This window comes from Lampetra planeri, chromosome 15, assembly GCF_965212315.1.
Source record: "Lampetra planeri chromosome 15, kcLamPlan1.2.h2, whole genome shotgun sequence".
Taxonomy (NCBI): domain Eukaryota; kingdom Metazoa; phylum Chordata; class Hyperoartia; order Petromyzontiformes; family Petromyzontidae; genus Lampetra; species Lampetra planeri.
Window position 1 is genome coordinate 7,920,359 of NC_136121.1, and position 22,846 is coordinate 7,943,204.

A 22,846-nucleotide genomic window follows, 5' to 3' on the forward strand; every position below is an offset into this window, starting at 1 on the left:
CGCTTCTGAAAAAGAGCTATATAACTCAGTGGGCCTTACCTGGTAATAAAAAAATAATGTAGTTTAGAGGTTTGAATCCGAGTTTCGTCTATTCGGTAATTGAACAGTTGCCAAGTAAGGTGAGTTTATAGTCTCAGCCTGGCCATCAATCCCTTTACACTTCAGAGACTCAAATGGCAGAAGCAGATGGAAAACGCAACACTGAACATTGATGCGTTCGATTACCAGCTCCATTTCGTATGAATGATGAAACGGCTCTGCTGCTCTCTCACAGATCGACAATGGGAATGTTTCATGAAAAAAACATTACGGCTGTTCCGGTGGGGAACAAAGAGAGAAGCGCCATTACGAGCATGAAGAAACCCCGCTGTAGGGCAACAACGCAGTGCTTATAAATAGCAGTACGGCAAGTAGGTTGCCAAGCTACATGCAACAGAGTTTCAGCATTTTCCCTTGACACGTGTGGGATTTTCTGCAGGCAATTCCAGACTCCTCCGACGACACAGAACACTGTAATCAACACGATTGCAGATTTGACGTTACGCAGCAGGTGAGGCAGGAATGGATGACGTCAACATGGCGGTGCGGGTTCACGAATGTGTCCACGTTACCTTGGTCGGCCTGGAGGCGGGCGGAGCGCGATGTCGCTTCTTCACCTCCACCCACTGCTCCGAATCGAGCTCGGGCATGCTGGCCGAGAGGGCGCGCGTCAAAGGCCGCGCCTCGCTCCCCTCCTCCTCGTCGTCGTCCGCGGTGGCGCCGGGTCCGGTGTCCCGGGCCGTGGCCGCCACCGTCACTGCTGACGACACCGCAGCAGACGCCTTGGCGCAGTCCGATGCCAGGGAGCGGCTCGCTAAGCCAGCTGGATGCACGGGAAGGGGGGGTGTGGGGGGGAAACGATCACTCACCGGAGGAATCGGCATTACGCTGGAGGCGATCCTCAACGGTTACTTCCTAGACTCTCTCATTTGTACAGAAAGAGATGGTAACACATAGCTTTACGAAGAGACCACACACACACACACACGTGCACGCAGTAGAGAGAGATAATTTTTGACGCAGGGCTCAGCTCACCAGAAGGGGGGCTGACGCTGCTGCTCACGGCACCCGGCACGAACTCGGGGCAGTCGAGGAGCCTCGTGAAGTCGGTGCTGATGGGGGCAGAGGGGGTAACGGAGCCCGTGGGCGAAGAGAGCAGGGCCATCCCCGGGATGGGCCAGCGCAAGGGGTCGTCACGACGTCGCACCTTCATGTTCACCACCTCTACCTCCGTGCTGTCGTGCAGCGCCTGGCAGAGAGAGAGGCACGGGGCATAAATACACAATACGCTGCTGGACTCGAGTTTCCCAGTTAATGTTTTGAAGATTGCTGATAAGACTGGAATAGACGGGTCTCTTGTAGCCACGGCTCATGGCAAGAGGAATACTGGATGTTGTGTGCTGAATGAGAAAATAGTTTCCCAGTCGTCGAGCTGAAATTAAGCCTCGAATTTACAGTGAACATTTCGCTCAATTTGTACTGCGTTAAGTGACACGTAAGCAGAACGTTCCAATTCAGTGTGCTTTCATCCAGCCATCCAAAGGTCCCAGATGTCAACGTTCAACATCAAAGGTCAAGAGTCTCCCTTCCCACCATGCTCCAATGAGACCTCCATCGCAGGCGAGAAACTCTCCTGGCAGCCAAGATTGAGAAGACAGTCCCCATTCCTATGGTGAGGACCAGTTGACCTCAAGCAGCAGCCACTGTCGATTTCACTATGCCAAGCAGGCTCACTAAAGTGGTACTCATTTTACCAACCCTGGATGGTGAGGATGATGAAAGTGCCAATATTACTTTTTGACCAAATAATAACTCATGACCTTAAATCTGGAAGCCGTGCTTCTTTACAGAGCTAAAGAAACTCGCACCTACATGACATTGCACTGAAATAAAAATAACTAATTACACTAAACGGAGGGTATCCATATTTATAGAGCTCCCTCACTCAGATACCCCCTTAACCACCTACCTTACCCACCTACTGGTCCACCCGCCTGCCCACCTATTAACACACCCACCTACCCACGCGTTTGCTCACTTGCCTGCCCATATGCCCCACCCACGCACACAATTATTTATTCACTTACTCATACGCACCTACCCACATGCCTGCCGATCCAATAATTTTCTTTGCTCACTCGCTTAACAGTTCACGGACCCTTAAAACCGTCATCTCTCCCCACTCGTGGTTCCCACCTGGTTGGAGCAGTGAGCCCAGTTTAACCCCTTCACACTAGGCCCTGTGGACGTTGAACTCGGGCTGCTGTTTATGGCATTTCTGTTCCCCTCTTCGTTCGATGACCGGCGCTTTGTATCAGGCTCACGTTGAGCTGTAATAAAAACGTAAAAAATAACAATTCACGCACCCAGCCACTGACTGGCCCATCCACCGCCCGCTAGCCTGCCCGTACCTCCATGATGAGGTGCTCATCGGTGGTGAGCGTCTGCACGCGGTGAAAGCCGGCGATGAGCGACACCGGCAGGAAGCCCTCCTGGTCCATCTTGCGGCGCAGGAAAAAGTCCCTCTCCAGGTTCTCCACGCTGAAGTAGTACTCTCTGGTGATGGAAACGGTCGAAGGTGGTGTGATGAATGGTCAGTGCAGGCATCAAGCTGGTTGTAAAAGAGCGAGCGGTGTTGGGCAAAAACGTCTCGTCTGAGCCTTGGCCGAGTGTGACACCAGCCCCTGGCATTGTGTGGTTGGGGCTGTACTACAAGGAAATGACTGTTCAGTTATTTGTGATGAACATCGATAAACAACAGGCATCTTTGTAAAAGAAACAGCACCATGCATTAAAAAGACGGAACGACATTTGAGCCGTTTTGATACAATTTCTTCTCTAAATAGATTGAAAAAAAGGCAGAACATATATTTTAAAAGCTCCAAATTAATAACCACTCTGGTTCATTATCAGCATGCCATTGACGACATACTTATGATCAATCAGATTCTGGACAAGACTAATGCATTTCAAATATGATTGTATCTAGTCTTTGTAGTCCATTAAACTAATCTGGTTAACATAACACGTCTCGATTGTGTGCACCAGCACCAATGCAACAACCCCTTAATTTCTCTTGAATTTCTGGTCATCACTCATGACCACAAGCAACCAGTTTTCAACTCCGGTGTGAATGCAATTAGCACAACCTGGCACTTAATCCCCAGTTACTTATAGTGCTGTATGTATGTTGAATTTCTTTCGCACCGTACGTAGCCAACCATGTTAATTGGAGGTGCGATGTGTGTTGGCAACGGCACTGAATTAAAGCGATTGTGCAACCTACTGAAGCTATCACACGGAGCTGTGAAAAAAAAAACTCCGTTCTCAATCGATGGGTGGCAAAGACCACAGGTGTCAAGGGCTTTTCTCTGCCACACAATTCCCCCGTTAAGTTGCATCAGTTCTTTCACTTGGCTGTGAAGACAGCTGTGGCGAGTCGCATGCTCTGCAGAAGCGACGAACAATTTACACGGCACCAGTCGCAGCAGCGCGTCAAGGAGTCTCACACCAACGTACGAGGTCAGCAGCAGAGTCAGCAGGGGTCAGCGCGTGAGTGGGAGAGCAGCCCAACAAAGGCACGGGAGCAGCGTGCAGCCCACATGTAGCGCCTACGTGTGACTCGGGCTTAACACCCCGCATGCAACAAAGCAGCACCCAAAGGGACAAATCATCAAGGGAAATAACCATAATAAAATAGTAATTTACCTAAGAAAGCCTCAAATGTGTCACGTGACTCAGCAGGAACCCCTCAAGTTGATTGGTAAATGGCATTGAGTAATTTTCACTTGGGGATAAGCTGGAGAGCAACCGTACGACTGCACGAACCCACTTGGCTATACCGCCATCTCCTGGCCACCTAACAGCCGAGCAAAGTTTGTGAGCTTCACGAATATATGTTCAAAAAAGGCGTGTAGCTATTAAAAACCTACTTTCTGTACCTCCTGCTGCAGGCACCACTTGGATGCCCTACAGCTGAAAGGTGCCTCACATACAATGGCTCCATCTCTCTGCGATCCACCAACTCCGCCGACCTCCAAGCCAACCCGGTCTTGGCAGCACATGTGTCGTCACAGCGGCCGGGACTTACATCTGCCGCTTGACGTACTCCTTGAGCAGCGTCTCCTCCACGGTGTAGATCTGCGGCCCGTGGCCGTCGTCGTAGTAGTAGACGAGGTGGGGGCTGTAGTCGAGCAGCGCTGAGCCAGATCCGTCGGGGCCACTGCCGCCCGCCCGCTCCCCGAGGCCGAATCGGAAATCGAGGCCGCCTGGAGCCGGGGGAGAGAAAAAACGGGGGGGGGAAACGGGAGTGAGAATCGCAGAGCGAGCGACACACGGAACGGACTCAAAGACAGGACATGGCAAAGGACGTAGGAGTGACAACATGGAGCGACGCATTGGAGTGGCGCTGATTTCTATGGACGTTATATGCAGCGACGCATTGATTAAATTAACTCTTACGCTAATGATACACACCACGTACAGAATAACGTGCGCGTACAAATCTTAGTTTAAATTTAATGCAAATTGAAGGCTGTTACTGAACTGAATGAACGACGCAGAACGTGACCGCTAATGCGACGCAACCATGGTCAACAAGTATTAATTAAAGTTAGCTGTAAGCAAATGTGACAGAGCAAAAGAGAACAAATGAAACAAACAATGGAAGAGAGTGCAGATTCGAATTGTGACCATGGTGGGAAGACGTATGGATCAATGTTGAGCAATCACCTCGGGGGCCGCCCCTTCCTCCGCGTCCCCGACCGCGCCCCCGGCCGCGACCCCTGCCTCGGAAGCCGCCTCCGCGGGTGCCTCCACCCTCGCTGCGCACGCTCGCCGTGTCGTCCAGGTCATCGCGACGATCCTCGCGCCTCCAGCCTAGAAACAGGTCCGCGGGTGTCACAAACCCAGCGTGTCAACACAGCCCGCACCGCCGTGCCACGTAACCCCACGTCACTGTGACAACACACCGTGCTGACAACACACCCCACTTCGTCCCATACTACTCTCTCCCCTAACGTCACTTTCCCAACCCACTCTGCTACCTATCCCACTCCACTTTTTCCTACACAGCTGTTTCACATCACTGGGACCCATGCTACAATCACTCATCTCGCTGTCCCATATTGCACTGTTGCACGATGCGATGACACAGCTTTACGCAGACCCACGTCTGTTTGACCCACACTACACTATTCCCACATCGTCCTCAGGGCTGTTTTACAGGTATCCCTCCTCACAGCTCCATTTCTAGCCACCCGGGTTAGACCCCTGCTCGTGATAATGGTTGTCACCCAAGCATGCACATTCAGTTCTAAATTACCATCCCGTAACCTGCCTGAAAATAACATGTAACAATGGTATGCAGTGCTTTGCCAATCCGCTGCCGGGTGAAGGCCTCACCTCTGACGCCGTCGGCCCTGCGGCCGCCGGGCGGCTGCGACGACCTCAGGCTGCTGCGAGAGCTGGGCCTCTCGGGGCCGCCTCCGTCGCTCCCTCCTCCATCCAGCGCCAGCGGTACCCACTTCTGCTTGCTCACTGTGGGGGTGCGAGGGAGGAGCGCCCACAAAATTAGGACACAACCACACCACTCTCGAAATAGTGAAAGATGTATGTCCGTCATTCTGCCTTTTACTCAAGGACTAAACGGTGAATACACAAGGACGCGAAACGCTCACAAAAAGCTTCTAATTTAATTTCCATTTACAAAATATTCCTTTGTTTAATCAAATGGTGTAACCTGACCTGGAAAGTGAGTAAAAGTATTTAATGAAGGGACCGGTGGGGGTTGCAGTTACTTGCCAAAGAAACCGATTGATGGACAGCTCAATATCAATAATTTTTACATCAGGACTATATTACTGTTATTTTTTTGAAAGACTGATTATTTCACCACCATTTTTATCAAGTTACCGATGGATTTAAAAGTTGTTTTGTTCAGCCTTCCCTTCTTAACGATCCAAATGCGTGCCCAGGAGTCTCCCTATGCATACGTGGCCACGGTTGCGAGACGGCAGAGACACGTCAGTTTTTCTAAAAACCACCTTGACAAGAGATGACCCTAGATGATCACTCTCCCTGAAATTAACAGCTGTTAGTCAGCCCCGCTGGAAAAAAACTAATTCAACCCGTTAATGTTCTACGAGCTCAGCTGTCGTGTTTCCCGTGCCGATCGATGAGCGGAGCACGCAAGCGGCTGTTTTATTTGTTCCGCACTGGCAGCTCTGCCGGGTGATGTGCGCCGTGCAATTATTGGCACGATGCAGGACGCACGTCTGACCCAGGGATGAGAGCAGGAGGCAATCCCAAGTGTTTGTCCCACTGCAATGGCGATGCGTCAAATCACAATCCTAAGGTTTGATAATTAAGTAATGTGTGGGAAAATGTGAATTCACCGATTATAATCAGATAATTATCTGATCACCTCTTATCTGCGTCAATGCACCTACCCAACCCCCTTCGAGACGCTTTTTTTTCCCAGTTCATTAGGGGTTTGCCGACTTGTGTCTTTTGGATTTAAATTCTGCGATGTCCTTAAAATGTAATAATGACCAAGGGCAATACATTACGTAACCGCTATTCCATTCTCAAGTGGCTCTTGGCCCAAGCCATTGCAGCGCAGTGGTGGAAAACTCTTTGTATACTTTAAGTTAACTGGATGGTTGCAATGAAAGTGGAATAAGATATCCACGCTTCTTATCAAACACGTGAGAAATTATCCAAGAGATGCAAATGAATTACTTAAACCCTACACAGCTCACAAATGATCTACGTACACAATTTGTTTAAGCTGGTTTATGCTTGAATGTAAATCTTTCAACTAAATGTAACGATAAAAGTTTGCCACGTAACATTTGTTGAATGAAAATTATTTAAATGCAAACTGTGATGACTGCTCTTACACCCAACTACATTTCCAACAATACATCTCCAAGTTGCAACGTTTAAGATATTGTCCACCGCTACCGAATTACCTCATTGGACACCTCTCTCATTGTTGGGACCGCATTCAGGATGACTTGTTAATGACTGGCCAACTATTTCGATGGCCAACCCCCCTTAACGGAGTGACCCTGCTGCTGCCGTCCTGGTGCTCGATCCTCGAGTGGGATCTACGCGATCGCGCGTATCAGTGCCCACCTCTCTTCTTGGGCTGTGGGGAGCTGGGGTCCGTGCCGTTCTCCAGCGGGCTTGCGCGCCCACTGCGGTTCTCCTTGCTTTCGCTGTCCTTCTCGTCGTCCACGTCCTCGTCTGTGGCGTCCTTCCTCCTCCTCGTCACCGCCTCTTCCTCCTCCTCTTCTTCCACCTCGTTCTCCCCCTCCTTCTCACGGTCCTTCTCGCGTCGGACGGCGGTTTTTCTCGAGTTGGGCGAGTGGGTCGAGGTCTGCAATGTGGAGGAGAAGCGTGGCCAACCAGGTTAACGCGAAGATCTGCAATGTGTCGCTCGCTTGGATCATACGGTCCACTGGTAAAGAGTCCGGTGGCTAGGACATGTAGGGAGACGAAAACCACGTTGGAAAAGAAAGATGATGGACGTGGAAGCACCAGGGTGGAGACGAAGAGGCAGGCCTAGAAGTAAGTGCTTCGTAGTGGTGAACCAGGATTTGAAAGATTGTGGAAGAGATGTGGAGAGGATGACCCACACGGGAATGAGTGGAGAAACGAGAAGGAATGCAGAGTCCACGCAATTGGGAGTTAATGCCACACTTACTAAGCATGTTGAAACATGTTCAACAAACTAATACCATTTCCTTTAGACTTTAGTTCAAGGGCATAGCAAGTTGCTTACATCAGGGACATTGAAGTAGTGATGAGACAAATAAACTGGGATAGGTTGGGGATGAGTTATTTGCAAGTGTTGGCATGGATAGACCCGTGGGTTACAGACTCTTGGTTGTAAAGGGAGGCACGTGGCTGATTTATGGGATCATGAAGGGAGGAAGAGCCTATTGCAGGTGGGAGGGAAAGCCTTCAATTTTTGTTTCTTTATAGAGCTTGTGTTTAGTGATACGTTCAAGGTGATGCCGATACAAGGCAAAACGCTTGCGATCTTAAATATGATATGAAGGATTGTTTTAGTGTTTTGCTTATAAACTTACCTCTCGATTCGCAATCTCTCCCGGTGTCGGCCAATTTGTAATGTCGCTAAAATCGCTCGCCTGCAAAAAAAAAAACTTGACGTGACACATCGCAAATTTCCACAGTAAACAACCGTGTGCTTTACAAGCCAAAACACATCAAGTAACCTTGACAATAATTTCCCAGGATATTTCCCCAAACGTAATAAAAAGTATCTACAGGCGAACTGAGGAGCCTGCGAATTCAACAAACGACCGCACGCGAGTCTCGGGGTCTCACCTTGTTTAACTTCTTTGGCTGCGGCTTTGCAACCTTAATGACTTTGGCTCGGGGAACGTTACCTGCAGCACGCACAGAAACACACATGGCACACAGCTGGGCTCAGAGCCGCGCTCCACGCCGCTCGAACGCCGTTTAAACTCGCGCGCCGGTATTTGGTCGGCATTTAATTAATTAATCCATTCATTAGCGATGATTGCACTCAAAATACGCACGTAAAATCACACACGCAAGACCCGATTAATTCCATTACATAAATTACGTGTAAATATTGGGTGAAATAAAATGGTGTCACAGTCGTGGTTAGCGCACTCCATGATGAACCTGGCACCCTGAGTTAGATTTCCGTGCATGGCTGACAGCGGTGGCGAGTGACATCTGAACCGGTCTTGGGCCACATTCCCAGTTTAGGATCCCCCCACTGACCAACGTAGCAATGACTCTATTCGTTTTTTATCGACTACTAATCTGTCAACACATGATACGTGTATCAAATTGTGCATGTAGGAACAGATGTGTGTGTTTTTTACAGCAAGTTGAAATGTTCACGTGACCCCCTGCAGCCTAAAAGAGGCCATTTTATTCACCATAATGGTACAGAAATTGTGACAATTTGAAAAACCACAGAGAGGAAAGGAAAGGGGCTGAATCGTGAAATATACCTAGTTATGGTATCGGCAGGCGAAGAGGCAATACAAAGTTCAACAACAAAATACATAGAGCAGACTAAGTCTTAGCTAATAGCACACAAATAAGCACAGAATGTCCAAAGAGGCCTAATGATGACCCGTCATATTGTGTACCGTCACTCTCTCTGCACACTTAGCTGTTTACTGGTTGTATTGATAAAGATTCACTAGCTGAAGCCAGAATAAAGCAAACATCCAGGAACTCACAAGCCAGTGAAAGTGGGCAAAGGCTTTGGCAGGACTTCATCCAGTGGATGGCTGGTGATTCGAATAACAATCAATTTGGATGAATTTCTTTACAACTGCTTTTTTTGTTTAGTTTGTTGTCGTTCCCCCACACCTCCGATTGGACCGGTTGGCTACGTACGGTGTGAAAGAAGTTCCAACATACATAACATACACGAAGCATCCAAATTCAACCGCAACTCAAAGACACTGTACACAAACACTGCGACCCGCCCCTCGTCCGATGCAAACAGGGCCAGGGGCCGCATATCACCGAGGGCACAGCTCCACGCCCAGTCCAGCACCCCCTTCATCACAGCCACACAGAGCACAATACACACACACACCCCACCTCCAGGCGTGGAGCCACAAGAAGCCACATTCTCAGCCAAGGGAAATAACGCGAGGGATCATTACCTTGCCAACGATCTATCCAGGCGCTCACGTGCGGGGGGGGGGTGTCAGGGCGTTATTTTGTCCTCCATCCATTTATGTTACAACTTCGCTGTTATCAGCGTCACGTTATGCGACGATACAAATCAGAACAGCGAGCCGTGCACGGCTTTGTGTCCGAGAGCGGCCCCACAAGATGAGGCACCTTAACTACTTCAGAAGCACCTCCTTAACCACACTCAGGGGTACACACCTTTTATTTGGTACGCACTGATGTTGATTTAAAGCATTCGTGACTGCAAGAATTCATATTCTTGGGTCTTTCCGTAAAGTCACGTAGAGAGGTTCAAAAAATATATTAAAAAATAACAGAAAACGACGTTTCGATCGCAATGCAAGCGGTCGTCTTTTCCTTAAGACGTGTTTCATTGCAAAGCAATCCAATCGCAATGTTTAACTCGGTGTAAACGAATGTAAAGAATTTTCTTTCAATCTGTCATTGCGGACCTGGCTGTAACGATCAGCTCACTAAAGCCAGAAGCCGGTTTAATTGAGCGTGGTTGCCCAGACTCGAACCCAGGATCTTATCGTTGCTTAGTCCTTTGACATGGCATTGGCTGCCGGAGGCACCCAGCCAACTCTGCACAACCCCAACAGAGAAGCCCACCTTGAATGCCCGTGGGGGCCAGGAAACTTCATTCTCATTTCATTATCTCCATAACGACTATGGATATTTTTAAACTGACCTCGCAGATTTATTTACATTCAGTCCAACGTGAGATGGCTGTGTCCCTCGAGCTGGGCAGCCGAAGTGTTTGCCGAACACAGCCACCGGCATGGGCTCATTAACCTCAGACAACACTCGCAAACGCTGCGCCCGATAAGGCTAACGAAGAAGGCTTAGGCAATTCATCGGACGACACTTTGTCACAACTCACCACCAGAAACTTACGACCAATGGCGACACAAGAGAGAGAAGCTGGCTTCCAAAAATAACTGCAGCGCAAGGTCGAGTTGGCCAGCAGCAGCGAGCGCACGCTGCAGCACGGCGCCACTCGCGGTCACGCGGCAGAGGGGCGGAGAAGAGGGGCAAGGCATTGTGGGATATGTTTTTGGCCCCCACTCATATGAGGACAGGGGGGTTGTGCCCTTGTTTGGGAATGTAACCGGACTGCTTGGGTGATGTATGCGTAAACGGCAGGGCAGTAGCAGGAATTCTGCGCGTGTGTGTGTGTTTGCCTGAAGCAGTGCCATGCCCTACGAGGAATCTTATACACGGAGCTGGTACAGTTGCTCCCCTCCCTTCCAGTTAATTTGTCTATCCCCCCCACCCCTTCCCCATGTGCTATTAACATTTGCTGTTCACGAAGTGCGTCGGTCCGGCCCAGCGGCCCGTGAACCCGATCGAGTTGGCGCAAGTGAATACCGCCCCACGGGTTTGTCAACAGATTCGCGTGCTTGTCCAAACACAGGGCAAAGGCCGACCAATGTGCACTCCCCAGCAGTCTGTTTGCACGTGCGGGTGCATACACGTGCGGGCATCTCCCACTACAACAAAGAGGAAATTCTGCCGCTTCGTCCAATAACTTTACAGGAACCCTAGGCGGTACCATCCCTGCCTGTGAAACCAAGTAGTCATCTGACCTTTTGAAAGTGCGGAGGTGAGAGCTATATCCGGGCATGGTGGTGTGGCTGGTGCGGCCCGTTGCGTATGGACCAGGACCAGCACCAGCCCAGACAAACCTTGCACCAGTTGGCTCCCTGCAGCGTGCGCTACTCAGTTTGGATATTGGCGAGTGGGTGCCACGACAGCCACAGGCGGGCCCAGACCGCTGTGCCCGCGCATTTGAGGACGAGTCAGACTCTGGTGTTTCCAGCGCTCAATTTAGCCGGGCGATGGAGGGAGGAGGCAATTGCTTCCCGCTGGCGCAGCATTGAGAAGACAGACAGCGGCCAAGCCGTGCGCAACCCATTTAGCAAAACGCGGACGGTGCTTTCCGCTCACCGTGGGACAATCGGCGCGACCCACTCGCCTCATGCTTGGGGGCGCCGCGGTGGCTCGGAGATGTTAACTCCCTCGCCTGGTATGCAGGAGGTCGTGGCTTCAATCCCGACCCTGATGGCTGCATATTTGAAGTTTCCACATCACTCTCTCCCCGTGGTCGCACGGTTTTTTTTCTCTCCGGGTCCTTTGGTTTTCCTCTCCACATTTATAAACATGCATTTAGAGTATTTATACATTTCCATGTGATAAGCCACTTCGTTGAGCTATCCTTTGTGGCCAGGTCACTTCTGAAAGAGGGCTATTTAGCTCAGTGGGCCTTACCTGGTAAACTATAAATACTCTTTGGTTCTTTCGGTAAAGTCACGTCGATAGAAAAATAGCTAATAGATCATGACGTTTCGATAGCAACACAAGCCATCGTCTTCAGGTGAAACAACAAAGCAGGCGGACTGCTGAGGGAGGAGGAAATGTAGCGAGAGAGCTACTGCAACCAGAGGTTATATAGGTTTGTGGTGGGTCCAAAACAAGGGATAGAATTTGCAAGTAAATATAAAGCTAGCAAACGTCAGCCAATGAAATTTACAGAGGGAACAATGTGATAGAGAGAAAAAGGAAAAAAGATATCAAACTTAGCAAATGTATAAATGTAATGCAACTCAGAGTCAGCCAACACAACAGTGAACACTACACACCTGGTTGATCAACGTTTGCTAGCCTTACATTTACTTACAAATTCCATGCCTGGCCCCACCCACTTACCCTGAGGTTGTACCCACCACAAACGTATATAACCTCTGGTTGCAGTCGCTTTCTCGCTACTTTTCCTCCGGCCTCAGCAGTCCGCCTGCTGTGTTGTTTCACCTGAAGACGATAGCTTGTGTTGCTATCGAAACGTCGTGATTTATTAGTTATTTTTCTATCTACGTGACTTTATCAAAAGAACCAGAGTATTATTCCTGCAGTCACGAAAGCTTCAAATCAAAATATAAATACTGTAGTTTAAGAATTTATGCTAACAAACGGATGTTAACTTGCAATCGATTCATAACTTATACCTGGAAAAAGGCAGGCACACCTGGACATGTGATTAATTATTTCATATAAAACGTACAAGTAGTTTCCAAATTATACAAGCATGGGGTGGGACTCATATCCTGTTTACAGGCCTGAGTGCGAGGTGGTAATTCCACATTCCCATAGCAGCTGGCAGTCTCTCGATTGGATAACTGCTGTTTACCTCCCACAAAGAAATACACACTTTATAGATCGATGAAGGGCTGAGTCTCATAACCTTGCGATTGCCAGCTGCACACGAACCACTGTCATGCAACTGGATAATACAGCAATATTTGTACTGTAGATAACGAGTAACAATGGCTGTTCAACATTCAAGAGATAATACAAAATCAATCCAACAAGCATTGACCAGTGTGGTGAAGTATGGTCAAATAACCACCATGACCCCGCATGGCATGGGGAGGCCATCATACAACAGTGGAGTAACAAAGGGATGTACACAGTGCATGTACGACACACTGTTACAGAGCCACGGGGACTTTAAAAGGTAACTGTAAACCAACACAGCAACAAGATCTGCCTTCAAATTAAAAAAAACTGAATCGCCACTCATGCACAGTCAAATGCAGCAGTGAGTGCGACAGCTGACGCTGCTACTCAATGCATGCTACGCATCAGCTGACGGAGCTACCGTCCTGCAAAAAATACCTCGCGGTGGGAACACCGAGATTATTGGACAGCCGTGAGTGGGTACCACAAGCGCTCTGGCACGGCAACACCGCTCTAAGTGAATTTAAAATACAGCGAACCATAGCTGTGCCAGTCAGTCGTGCTGACCATTAATTATTAATGATAATTATTAACGAGATGCTCAAGTGACTGCGGACGGCCACGCGCACACGTAAGCCTTACACAGGTACCACACACCTGAACGTGCAAAGAGCCAACGATTATTATCCGACCGGGCCCCCAAAACCATCACCAGCCATGATCTATCCACTGCTTGATGGAGGCCTCCCCGAACCGTCGGCATCTCTCTCATGCTGTCACAAAGGCAACAATCCATCAAGCACCTGCACGAGCAGACTGAATCGCAGAAGCGTGGTCAACACATCTACGCCTCTATATAAGGAACGAAACAGTAAGACTTCTCCACAAATCTGGCTGTCGCCTGATGAAGCTAGTTGTAATTACTGGCGAAACGTCGTACTCGGTTTGTAAATGTTGTGGCTTGGCTCTCCAACACACTGGTGTGCTGTACTAGTGACGAATTAGCACGTTGTTTACATGACAACCCTTATAAAATGGATGTGCTGGGTGTTGGCGGGTTTTAACAACACATTTATATTTTACGCGATCTAAACCAAAAACCTCTATTATGGAAAACTACTCGATCATGTGTTTTAATTTAGTGAAGTGATTTACTGGTATCTGCTGCTAATGGCTTCACACGTTCTTGGAACTGGCCATCTCTTACAAAAAGCCTATCAAGCGACATGCACCCACCCTGATAGTATGTTTCGTACAAACGCTCTTTGCGTGCTGGCATAGGGCCCAGCATAATAGTTTTAAGCAAACCACGCATATAACCAACTGCGGCATCACACAAACACGTCTGCTCTTGCTTGTGGCTCATCTCCTCTCGGTAATGATGACTGTTGATGCCCTACGAAAGTTCATGGCGAGGTTCAGAGAGGAGGGGTTGGGGCACTTCCACACCGAGCTGTGCTTTAGTTTCACAGCACCACAACACGCGGCGCAGGAAGTGCGGGTACAATGAGATTACCTGGCACCCACCAAAGATACACGCTACTCGCTGGCAATGACATCGGCTTGCCCCACCAATGTGGCCGTACCTACACGCGTGTTTTTGTTTATGGTTCCGCAAAAAAAAAGACATTCTTGTTCGCACATCACACACTAGGCAAGTGCAAACGAAATGACAATGTGTCCGACCGAGTTCAAGAACTGCCTTCTACTGGCAAGTGTGTGTACACGCGCGCACCTGCATGCACTGTGTAGATGGAGCATGACATAAGTCCGTTTGTCAAGAGACAGCTTACAGAAAACTAGCGAGAGACAAGTCAGACGGAAATAAGACTGCTACGTATTCAGTAAATGACACTAACTTGATTAATGCCTCAATGGACCAACGCGGTCAACAGTAATGCAAAACCCCGGTGTGCACAACAAAAGATCTTAAAATGCAAGCAGTGTTTATGTCAGCTAAAGCATCTCACGTCATGCTTCTATAGCAACGAAGCCTCAAGGGCAAAACACTTCTGCGGTCATAGCACGCAAAAAACACAACAAAATTACATACACTATATTTACTTTGCATCAATTTGTATCTAAAGTCTAACTGTAAAAAGGGTGTGTGCATGTACCATCCTCTTCATCCCCTCCGGCCATGAGTGTTGGCGTGTCGCGGCTGAAGAAAAGAACAAGAGAGCGGAGGCATAATCCAGCGCCGGGGCGTGTGGACGGCACACGTGTGGGGACGCACGCTGTGATGCAGGCAGTCCGTCTCCCAACGATGAACGCCCTACGCGTGCATATCGATCGCGAGAATCTTTCCCGGGTAGCGAACCAGCGAGGGGATTTTCAGGACTGCAGCGCTCATGCCATGCGCCACCGCGCTATTTTAGCCTCGAAGGCTGCGACGCCCACCCATGTGACCCATTAACGAGACGATGGCTTAAACCACAAACTTAGGCAACTCTTAGCAGAAGCGACTCAAACATTGTTACGCGTTCCCGGTGTGCCTCGGCTGAGGCAAGAGGCCAAAAGGCAAACACCTAAACCACGTTGTGCCCCGACATAGCCAGAGATGTAAAACAGATTGTCAAGATTTTAGCTTGCATGGTTGTTGAATTAGCAAAAAAATCTTATGAATACATTAATGTATCTTCTTGGTTCTTTCGGTAAAGTCACGTAGAAGGGAAATAATAAAATAATAAAAATAAAACATAATAAAATAATTATCATAATTGTGAGAATTAATTGTGAGATTTATTTTATTATGTTGTATTTTTATAATTTTATTATTTCCCTTCTACATGACTTTACCGAAAGAACCAAGAAGATGAATCCCTGCAGTCACGAAAGCTTTAAATCGACATCAATGTATGTTTGAACAAAAAAGATGCACTGGAATGAGATAGAAATCCAAACTTAAAACTTGGGAAAAAGTGTTGCCCTCACTGGTTATTGAGCCCGCCTCGGATTAAAGTTCAAAAGGCATGTTTGAAACGCATGCAAACGACATTGGACCTGGTTGGTTGGCAGCACTCGTGCTAAAGTGACAAAGTAACTTTGGTAATTTTAGCCACTGTGCATTAAAATGAAGGCCAATTGATCTACACCAATCGATTCCTCCCAGTGCTATCTTTGGTTTAAAATCAACAATACTGCTTGCACAGCTGTTGTAAAGTACAGCGACACACACGCCTGCTTAAGGGTTGTACCAACCCTTCTTTCACAACTCATTTGGAATCACTATCTATGTGATAGCATCTAAAAAAAAATTCACATTGCGAGGGCCAATCCTAATCACCTCGGAAATTGAAAAAGCACCCATTAAAACCTCGCGTTGCCACTACCCTAAACTATTTTTCAAAGAAATACTGTAAACAGTGGCTTGGGTGTGTTTTGGAAGAACATTTCACAAAAGTTGGCCAACTTGGCCGGACGAACCAAATGCTTTCAACGGGCCACGTTCAGCGGTCTAAACTGCGGGTGCAGGGCCTGAAGTCTACCTAGCAAACAGCAGCACGGGAAGGGACTCCACTGAAACCCTTTTCAGCTATTCCTGTTCCTGGTGCATTGGCCCGTCCATCATCTGTGTCGCAGGCGCGACACTCGAAACCTCGCAGATCGTGAAAATCCATGCACACGCCGCATTATGTAACCATGCGGTGGTTTCTCTCCTCCAGCACGCTGTGCAGGCCCTGCTGGAGGGCGTGACGACGCACGCCCCCTGCCGCCCTTACGCCTCGAGACGCACTCCGCCGATTTGCACGCCGACAGCTGCGGTGAGTGCACCACTCACGGCTGCCTGGGGCACAGAGGGTGCCACAGTAGTGGCCGGGTGTTTCAGAGGCTCTACACTGCCAGCCAAGATGCGTGCACACGCAAACTCCTCATCCCAAGTGGAGGCAAAAGCAATGTCACACAACCCGCCGCGATGGACAAAGGATTTTTTTTTTATCAACCTTTGCCGAGTACGCTTATTTCTCCTCTGCTGCCTCCACTCTGGAAACGCTTTCCCCCCAGTTATCAGTGCTGTTGATTCTCAGCCTCAGTTCAAATTTAGGTCCAAGAACTCCCTTTGTTCCTTTGTTTATCCTCTATCTAGACTATACGCATACCTTTTCTGAGATGGTGGCATTAAGATGCGCTATAAATCCAAAATGCGCTGTAATCAGGCATTAGGCTAAAAAGCTGCACCATCCCCTTAATGCGTGCCATGAGCCAGCAATGAAAATCTGCCTGCTTTCAACAGATCCGACCGCCTCCTAGATTGTGTTATGTCAGATGCGATCCCTTTTGGCAGCACTTAAGTGCACTTGTGTACCGTGAGATAAACGCATTCAACACACAAGTAGCTGATCAGGTTTAAAACAGGCGTATTAATTATAAACGCGCACAAGGGCTGTGCGTTTCGTGGGCAATTAGCGGTGTGTGAATGGAAGCACATGCTCATTATGGCTCCCCTGCAGATGCAGACGCCTCTTTCAGACCATAATCCTCTAGCTGGGATTAAGTGCCGAGTTTATCACACGCCACGATTACGGCCACTCCTTAGGGTTCAACTGCCCAAGTGGCCTGGTTAGAAGCGAGACCTTTCAAATGGTGCCGCTGAAATCCTGCCGGCGAGCGTGAAAGGAGCTCCCAGGACAGGGTTTAGAGACATGGCAGTGAATTAGCGGTGAACATCATCTCACAAGGGTAAAATTCAAGGCTGGGAAATTATACTGGTACATTTTTCAAAATATGGGTAGCACGAGCCTGTGTGTGTGCTGTACACGCCGTTTAATTCGTAAACTCCAATTTTATTTCAACATACAATTGAATGTACAGCCATTTACAATAGCCACAGCCATCAGACTGTAATGAGTGCAGATTTACGATACAGGAATAATAAAAATATAAAATATTTACAGTGTCAGTCATAAATTGACACACTGGTATCCTTTATATACACCGCATTCTTAACGAATTAATTGGAAAGGGAAAATACAGAAATTAATGCAGACTCAAAAGACAATTGGTCTAGCTCCCCTGCAAATGCCCCCCAAAGCCTAGCAGGGCTATATCTGAAAATATATTATACTCACCCAACATTCAATCACTCGACTTAAACTATGTAAATGTGGATTACTCCAACAATTAAATCTGGACAAGACGACTTAAAATATTTACATCTTGCACAATGTATTTACCAGCTGGCAACTGACTAACCACTATTTCGAGACCACTGAGATGTTGTGGTGAGAATGCTCGAGAGCAGCGTTTCTCAAAGTGCGGGGTTCCCGGACCACCGGTGGGTCCACAACAGTCCTCCAAGGTGGTCCCCCGCTGGCTTGCGATGCAAATACAGGTTGATCCAGAAATTATGACAATGTTTATAGCTTTTGTTTAAGACATTAATGTTACTTCTAGTTAATTTAAAATGAAGTATAGTTAATTTAAAAATGAAGTTCGGTAAACTAATCTGGATTAAACGACCCTAACCCTTTGATCTAAATGCCCCCCCCCCCCACTAAAAACCCTTTAGGCTGCGTATTTTTTTTCATGTTCCGGAAATATGATTCATTACGTTTGAGTGGTATTTAGAGGCAAGTTAATGCATTTTGTCACCAGGGGTCAGCTGTGTGGGCCGTGCATCCGCTGAGTGGTCTGCAGGCGAAAAAAGTGTGAGGAACACTGCTCTAAAGTGAATTCTCTTGATTCTAGATTTGAAGTTTTCGTGACTGCAAGGATTCACCTGAAAGACGCTTGTGTTGTGCCCGAAACGTCGTGATTTAATTTATTTTAATTTTTTACCTACGTGACTTTACCGAAAAAACCAAAGAGTATGAATTCTATTGAAGTTGTTTCTTGGGTCTAATTTATCAGGTCCTTATGTGATGAGGCTCTGAGGCCAAGAGCCACCTATTAATGAAAATATTTCAAGAGTACATTGACACGGGTGGTTAATTACAACAATCATTATTTACATGAGGACAAGAAATTATTCACTCCTTCACGCAGCTGTGCCTGATTCGAGGAAACTGGGCGGTAGTCACGCGTTTGTGGAGAGTGACATCACAACAATCGTAAACATTGTACTTCAATCACGAAACTCTTGGGGGTTCCAGTTGCCAGCCAAGAATATCAGAATGTTTATTTAACCTGGAGAAATCGGATGAGCTATGAAGCTATTTTTCAATTGTCCAGTAAGGGGCGGATCAGAGAGTTACAACAATACAAAAAACTGTAGTAGTTCAAATTATAGGAAAGGTATGCAAATCACCAAAATAAATAAATCTAAAGTATATACGTTTAAATTTCCTAAGTACACCTATATCCAAGCTTGAGCAATGTAGCAAAATAGCAAAACAGTTCTCGACCACACGAGCACAACACAGCCCCCCTCCACAAAATTGCACGTTCGTGCGGATGTGGTATTTAAAGCGGTCCTGGGATGACTGTTGCACATGCAATTGTGGAGCCCTTTTGTCAATCCACTGCTGGATAGTTCTCCCCCATGCACCGCAGGTCATTGTTGCGTATACTTAATTTTTCCTTACAGGGCCTTAAATGCTTATCCGTGGCCGTTCGTTGTATTTTGTGTAAAAACGCCTTTCACTTTGTAATTTAACGCAGTGAAACGAAACACATCACCCAATGATGTTCATGGTTTGACGCATTGGCGAGGCACCCGTGCCCAGGCGAAGTAATGCCACTACCACCCTCTTGGCTTACTGTGCCACTTAAAAAAAACCCTCGATACATCCGTCAATAACATTGCCTTTAACTTTTTCCCCATCAATTATTTCACAAATATGATGGGCGACCAATCCATGGTCAATGGCCATTCTTCTTATCACGAGTCTTAAACGTGTGCTCAGGAAGAGCACTTCCCCATGCCTTGTACAGATCTCTGTGGGGGGTGGCAGCGTGGTCGTGCTATGGGAGATGCTGTGAGCTAGCCAGCCAGCCCCACGTGGGCCTTCTCTTCCTCGCCGGCCCCGGGGGGCACGTTTGCTCCGGGCTTTCCGGCATTTTCTCTGTGAACCGGTTCTCTGCCACTCTCATCCAGCTGCAACAATCTCAACCGCCCATCAACTGGAAAAAAAAATCTGCATTTAAATGGAAGCAACCAACGTCCACGAGCTTCGTCCAATCGAAAGATCTTTTGGGTTTTGCTCACCCGTTAGTGGTTCTTTATCATTCGCGCTTATAAAAAAAATCGGAAACGAAACTAATTAACACGGTCGTGCAGGGGGTAACGGACGGGTTATGGTTTTGGAATGAGAACGGTAAAAACCAAACGATGAATTTCATCCGAGGGAAGTCGTCTGAGGCCTGTTTTTATTTTTAAAGGATCTGGACAAACATCGCGAAACAAAATTCTCCCGCAGAGGGCCGCGCAGAAACTCCACGTGGCTTTCGTAGCCACACAAACGGCCCCATTATTATGTATCAGTACTACGACTTCAGGCTTGACCCAGAGCTCTACCACAACCACCACGAACCTGGTAGAGGGTCCTCCTCAACGAGCGGCGATGGACGCACGGTGGTCTCCGGCACGGCGCTCACCGCCACCGTCATCTTGCGAGTCGTCCACGGGTTCACCTTGGGCGGGGGGGCCTCCACGAACTCCTTCGCCTTCACCAGGGGGGCCACGGCGGCCGCGGCGTCTTCCCTCTCCGCATCCCCCTCGCGGGACGCGTCCACGTTCTCCTTGTCGCCACCACTACTGCTTGTTGCGGTGGTCGCGGTGCTGTTGACACCGCTGGCGGTGCTGTTGTGGCCGCCGCTGACGGCAGTGGGGGTAACGTTGCAGGTCGAGGTGTTATTCTTGCCGCTGCTTTTGCTGGCAGTGGTGGTGGCGTTGCCTCTGCTGGGGCCTGCTGCTGGGCCCAACTCGGCCACTGGGCCCGGCGCTTCGACCTGGGCCGACATGGCCCACGGGGGCTTCGCTGTTGCTCGCCAAAGAGAAATTCAAAAGCTGCGACCAACGCTCAGAGGTGGAACTCGAGCACCGTGCGATGATGCACGGCCTCTGTGTGGTGCCGCACCACGTCGCGAGCGGCCACGTTGAGGCCCTCACCCGACTTATTCCAATCCCACGCCTCTTTTACTTATTCCTCTCGAAAACAAATCGCGAGCCAACAGCAGCAATCAGCAGCGTGCTTGGGCCCTTCGCTTAAGAGCAATTAACGCGACGCTCACAAGTAAATAAAAACGTTATGAATTTAAAGGGAAGGGAGAAAGCGAGACACGAGGCGAGGGCGCCCAGCACACACAAGACCCACCACCGACCGACCCCGTGGTGCCGCCCGCCTTCTCCTGCTCGCCTCCTGCTCTAACCCTTCCCGCCAGCGACCAGCCTCGCCCGCCCGGCTCACTCCATGCGAGGCTCGCTCGGGCAGTAGTGCTGGAGGCCACGGGGTTCAAACTCAAGAGAGCCAGACGCGCTAGAAGTCGACAGAGCCGCCGCCGCTACCACGCCGCGCACATGGTCTCGCCGCCATGAGTGCGAGGAGGGCGCATGCCTGCGCGATGACGTCACGTCCACGCGTGACGTCATCCCTCGCGTCCGCCGCAATGCACTGAGAGGGGGCGGGCAGCAAAACTCTCGAGAGCCGCGCACGCGAAATTTGTGTCGCGCTGGCGGAGCGCGAGTGACGTCATCGCGCACGGTCAGGGTGTAACGTGTCGTGACGTTATCGCGCACGGTCAGGGTGTGTAACGTGTCGTGACGTCATCGCGCACGGTCAGGGTGTATCACGTGTCGTGACGTCATCGCGCACGGTCAGGGTGTAACGTGTCATGACGTCATCGCGCTCCTCCGTGGGTGCCGGCGGTAGATGTGACGTGTGCGAGTCAAACTGGTGGCGGTGACGTCATGACGACGGTGCAGAGAGAGAAGGGGGTGGGGGTCGTACGTGGCGCTCGCTGTGTGACGTCACGCGCGGCGAGTGAAAGTCCACGTGTCTCTCTTGCGGCGTCTCGAGTGCCGGTGGTGGCCTGCAGTGAAATCATCATGCGGCCGACGACTGCGAGGCCGTAACATGACCGGCCTTTCTTTTTTAAACAATACACGTTTTTTGCCTGGGGTTACTGCTGCCGTGTTCTAAGGTTGGAGTAGAATATTGTACCCTACATCAAACACAATTGCGGTACAGTATGCAGTTTGCGAGCTCGTAAGATTACGGTGCACGTCCAGTGGGAAGAGGCTGGCCCCTGACGATGTGGAATTTCCACCACGAACTCGTGAGTCAATGAGCGGATTAAAAACTAAACTTTGTATTTCATCGGGTAAAGGCCCACTGAACTATATGGCAGAGGTGGGACAAAGTCATTGTTATGCAAGTCCAAGTCGAGTCGCAAGTCATCAAATTCATGACTCGAGTCTGACTCGAGTCCAAGTCACATGACTCGAGTCCACATCTCATAGGTGGGACAAAGTCATTGTTATGCAAGTCCAAGTCGAGTCGCAAGTCATCAAATTCATGACTCGAGTCTGACTCGAGTCCAAGTCACATGACTCGAGTCCACACCTCTGCTATATGGCTCTTCTTCAAAGGCGACCTGACTACAGATGACAGCTCAACGTGGAAGTATCGCACTGATAGCAGCCCGGAGAAAAACCCACGTGGCAACGGGGAGACACGCAAACCACAAATATACAGCAGGAGTCAGGACCGAAACCACGACCTACTGCATACCAGGCGAGGGAGTTAACATCTCGCCACCGTGGCGCTCCCAGATTAATACGTATCATCAAACATGGCCAGTCCACTGCTGGATGAGAGCCCCCCCCCCCATGTAGATCGTAGAGGTAATTCGACAATACGATACTGTACTTTATTCTGGTTCGTGTGGGTTGAAGGCAGGGAACATCCAT

At 49.0% G+C, this 22,846-nt stretch overlaps 1 protein-coding gene across 3 annotated transcripts in view; it reads right to left on the reverse strand.

The window, feature by feature from the left end:
• Positions 1-21,504, reverse strand: part of LOC144722669 (la-related protein 1B-like) — a 38,157-nt gene extending 16,653 nt beyond the window's left edge. For 2 of the 3 annotated variants that reach the window (XM_078600965.1, XM_078600963.1), the window contains exons 1-10: positions 20,469-21,504; positions 8,398-8,459; positions 8,139-8,198; positions 7,180-7,423; positions 5,443-5,577; positions 4,771-4,917; positions 4,130-4,307; positions 2,451-2,595; positions 1,075-1,288; positions 612-862 (exon numbers count right to left, since the gene is read on the reverse strand). In XM_078600965.1, coding sequence (XP_078457091.1) covers positions 612-862; positions 1,075-1,288; positions 2,451-2,595; positions 4,130-4,307; positions 4,771-4,917; positions 5,443-5,577; positions 7,180-7,423; positions 8,139-8,198; positions 8,398-8,459; positions 20,469-20,898 — 1,866 coding nt within the window. In that variant the 5' untranslated portion in view covers positions 20,899-21,504. Of the gene's footprint in view, positions 1-611; positions 863-1,074; positions 1,289-2,450; positions 2,596-4,129; positions 4,308-4,770; positions 4,918-5,442; positions 5,578-7,179; positions 7,424-8,138; positions 8,199-8,397; positions 8,460-15,113; positions 15,705-20,468 lie in introns of those variants that run through there. The other variant, XM_078600966.1, reaches the window with a different exon arrangement.
• Between the last annotated feature and the right edge of the window lie 1,342 nt (positions 21,505-22,846).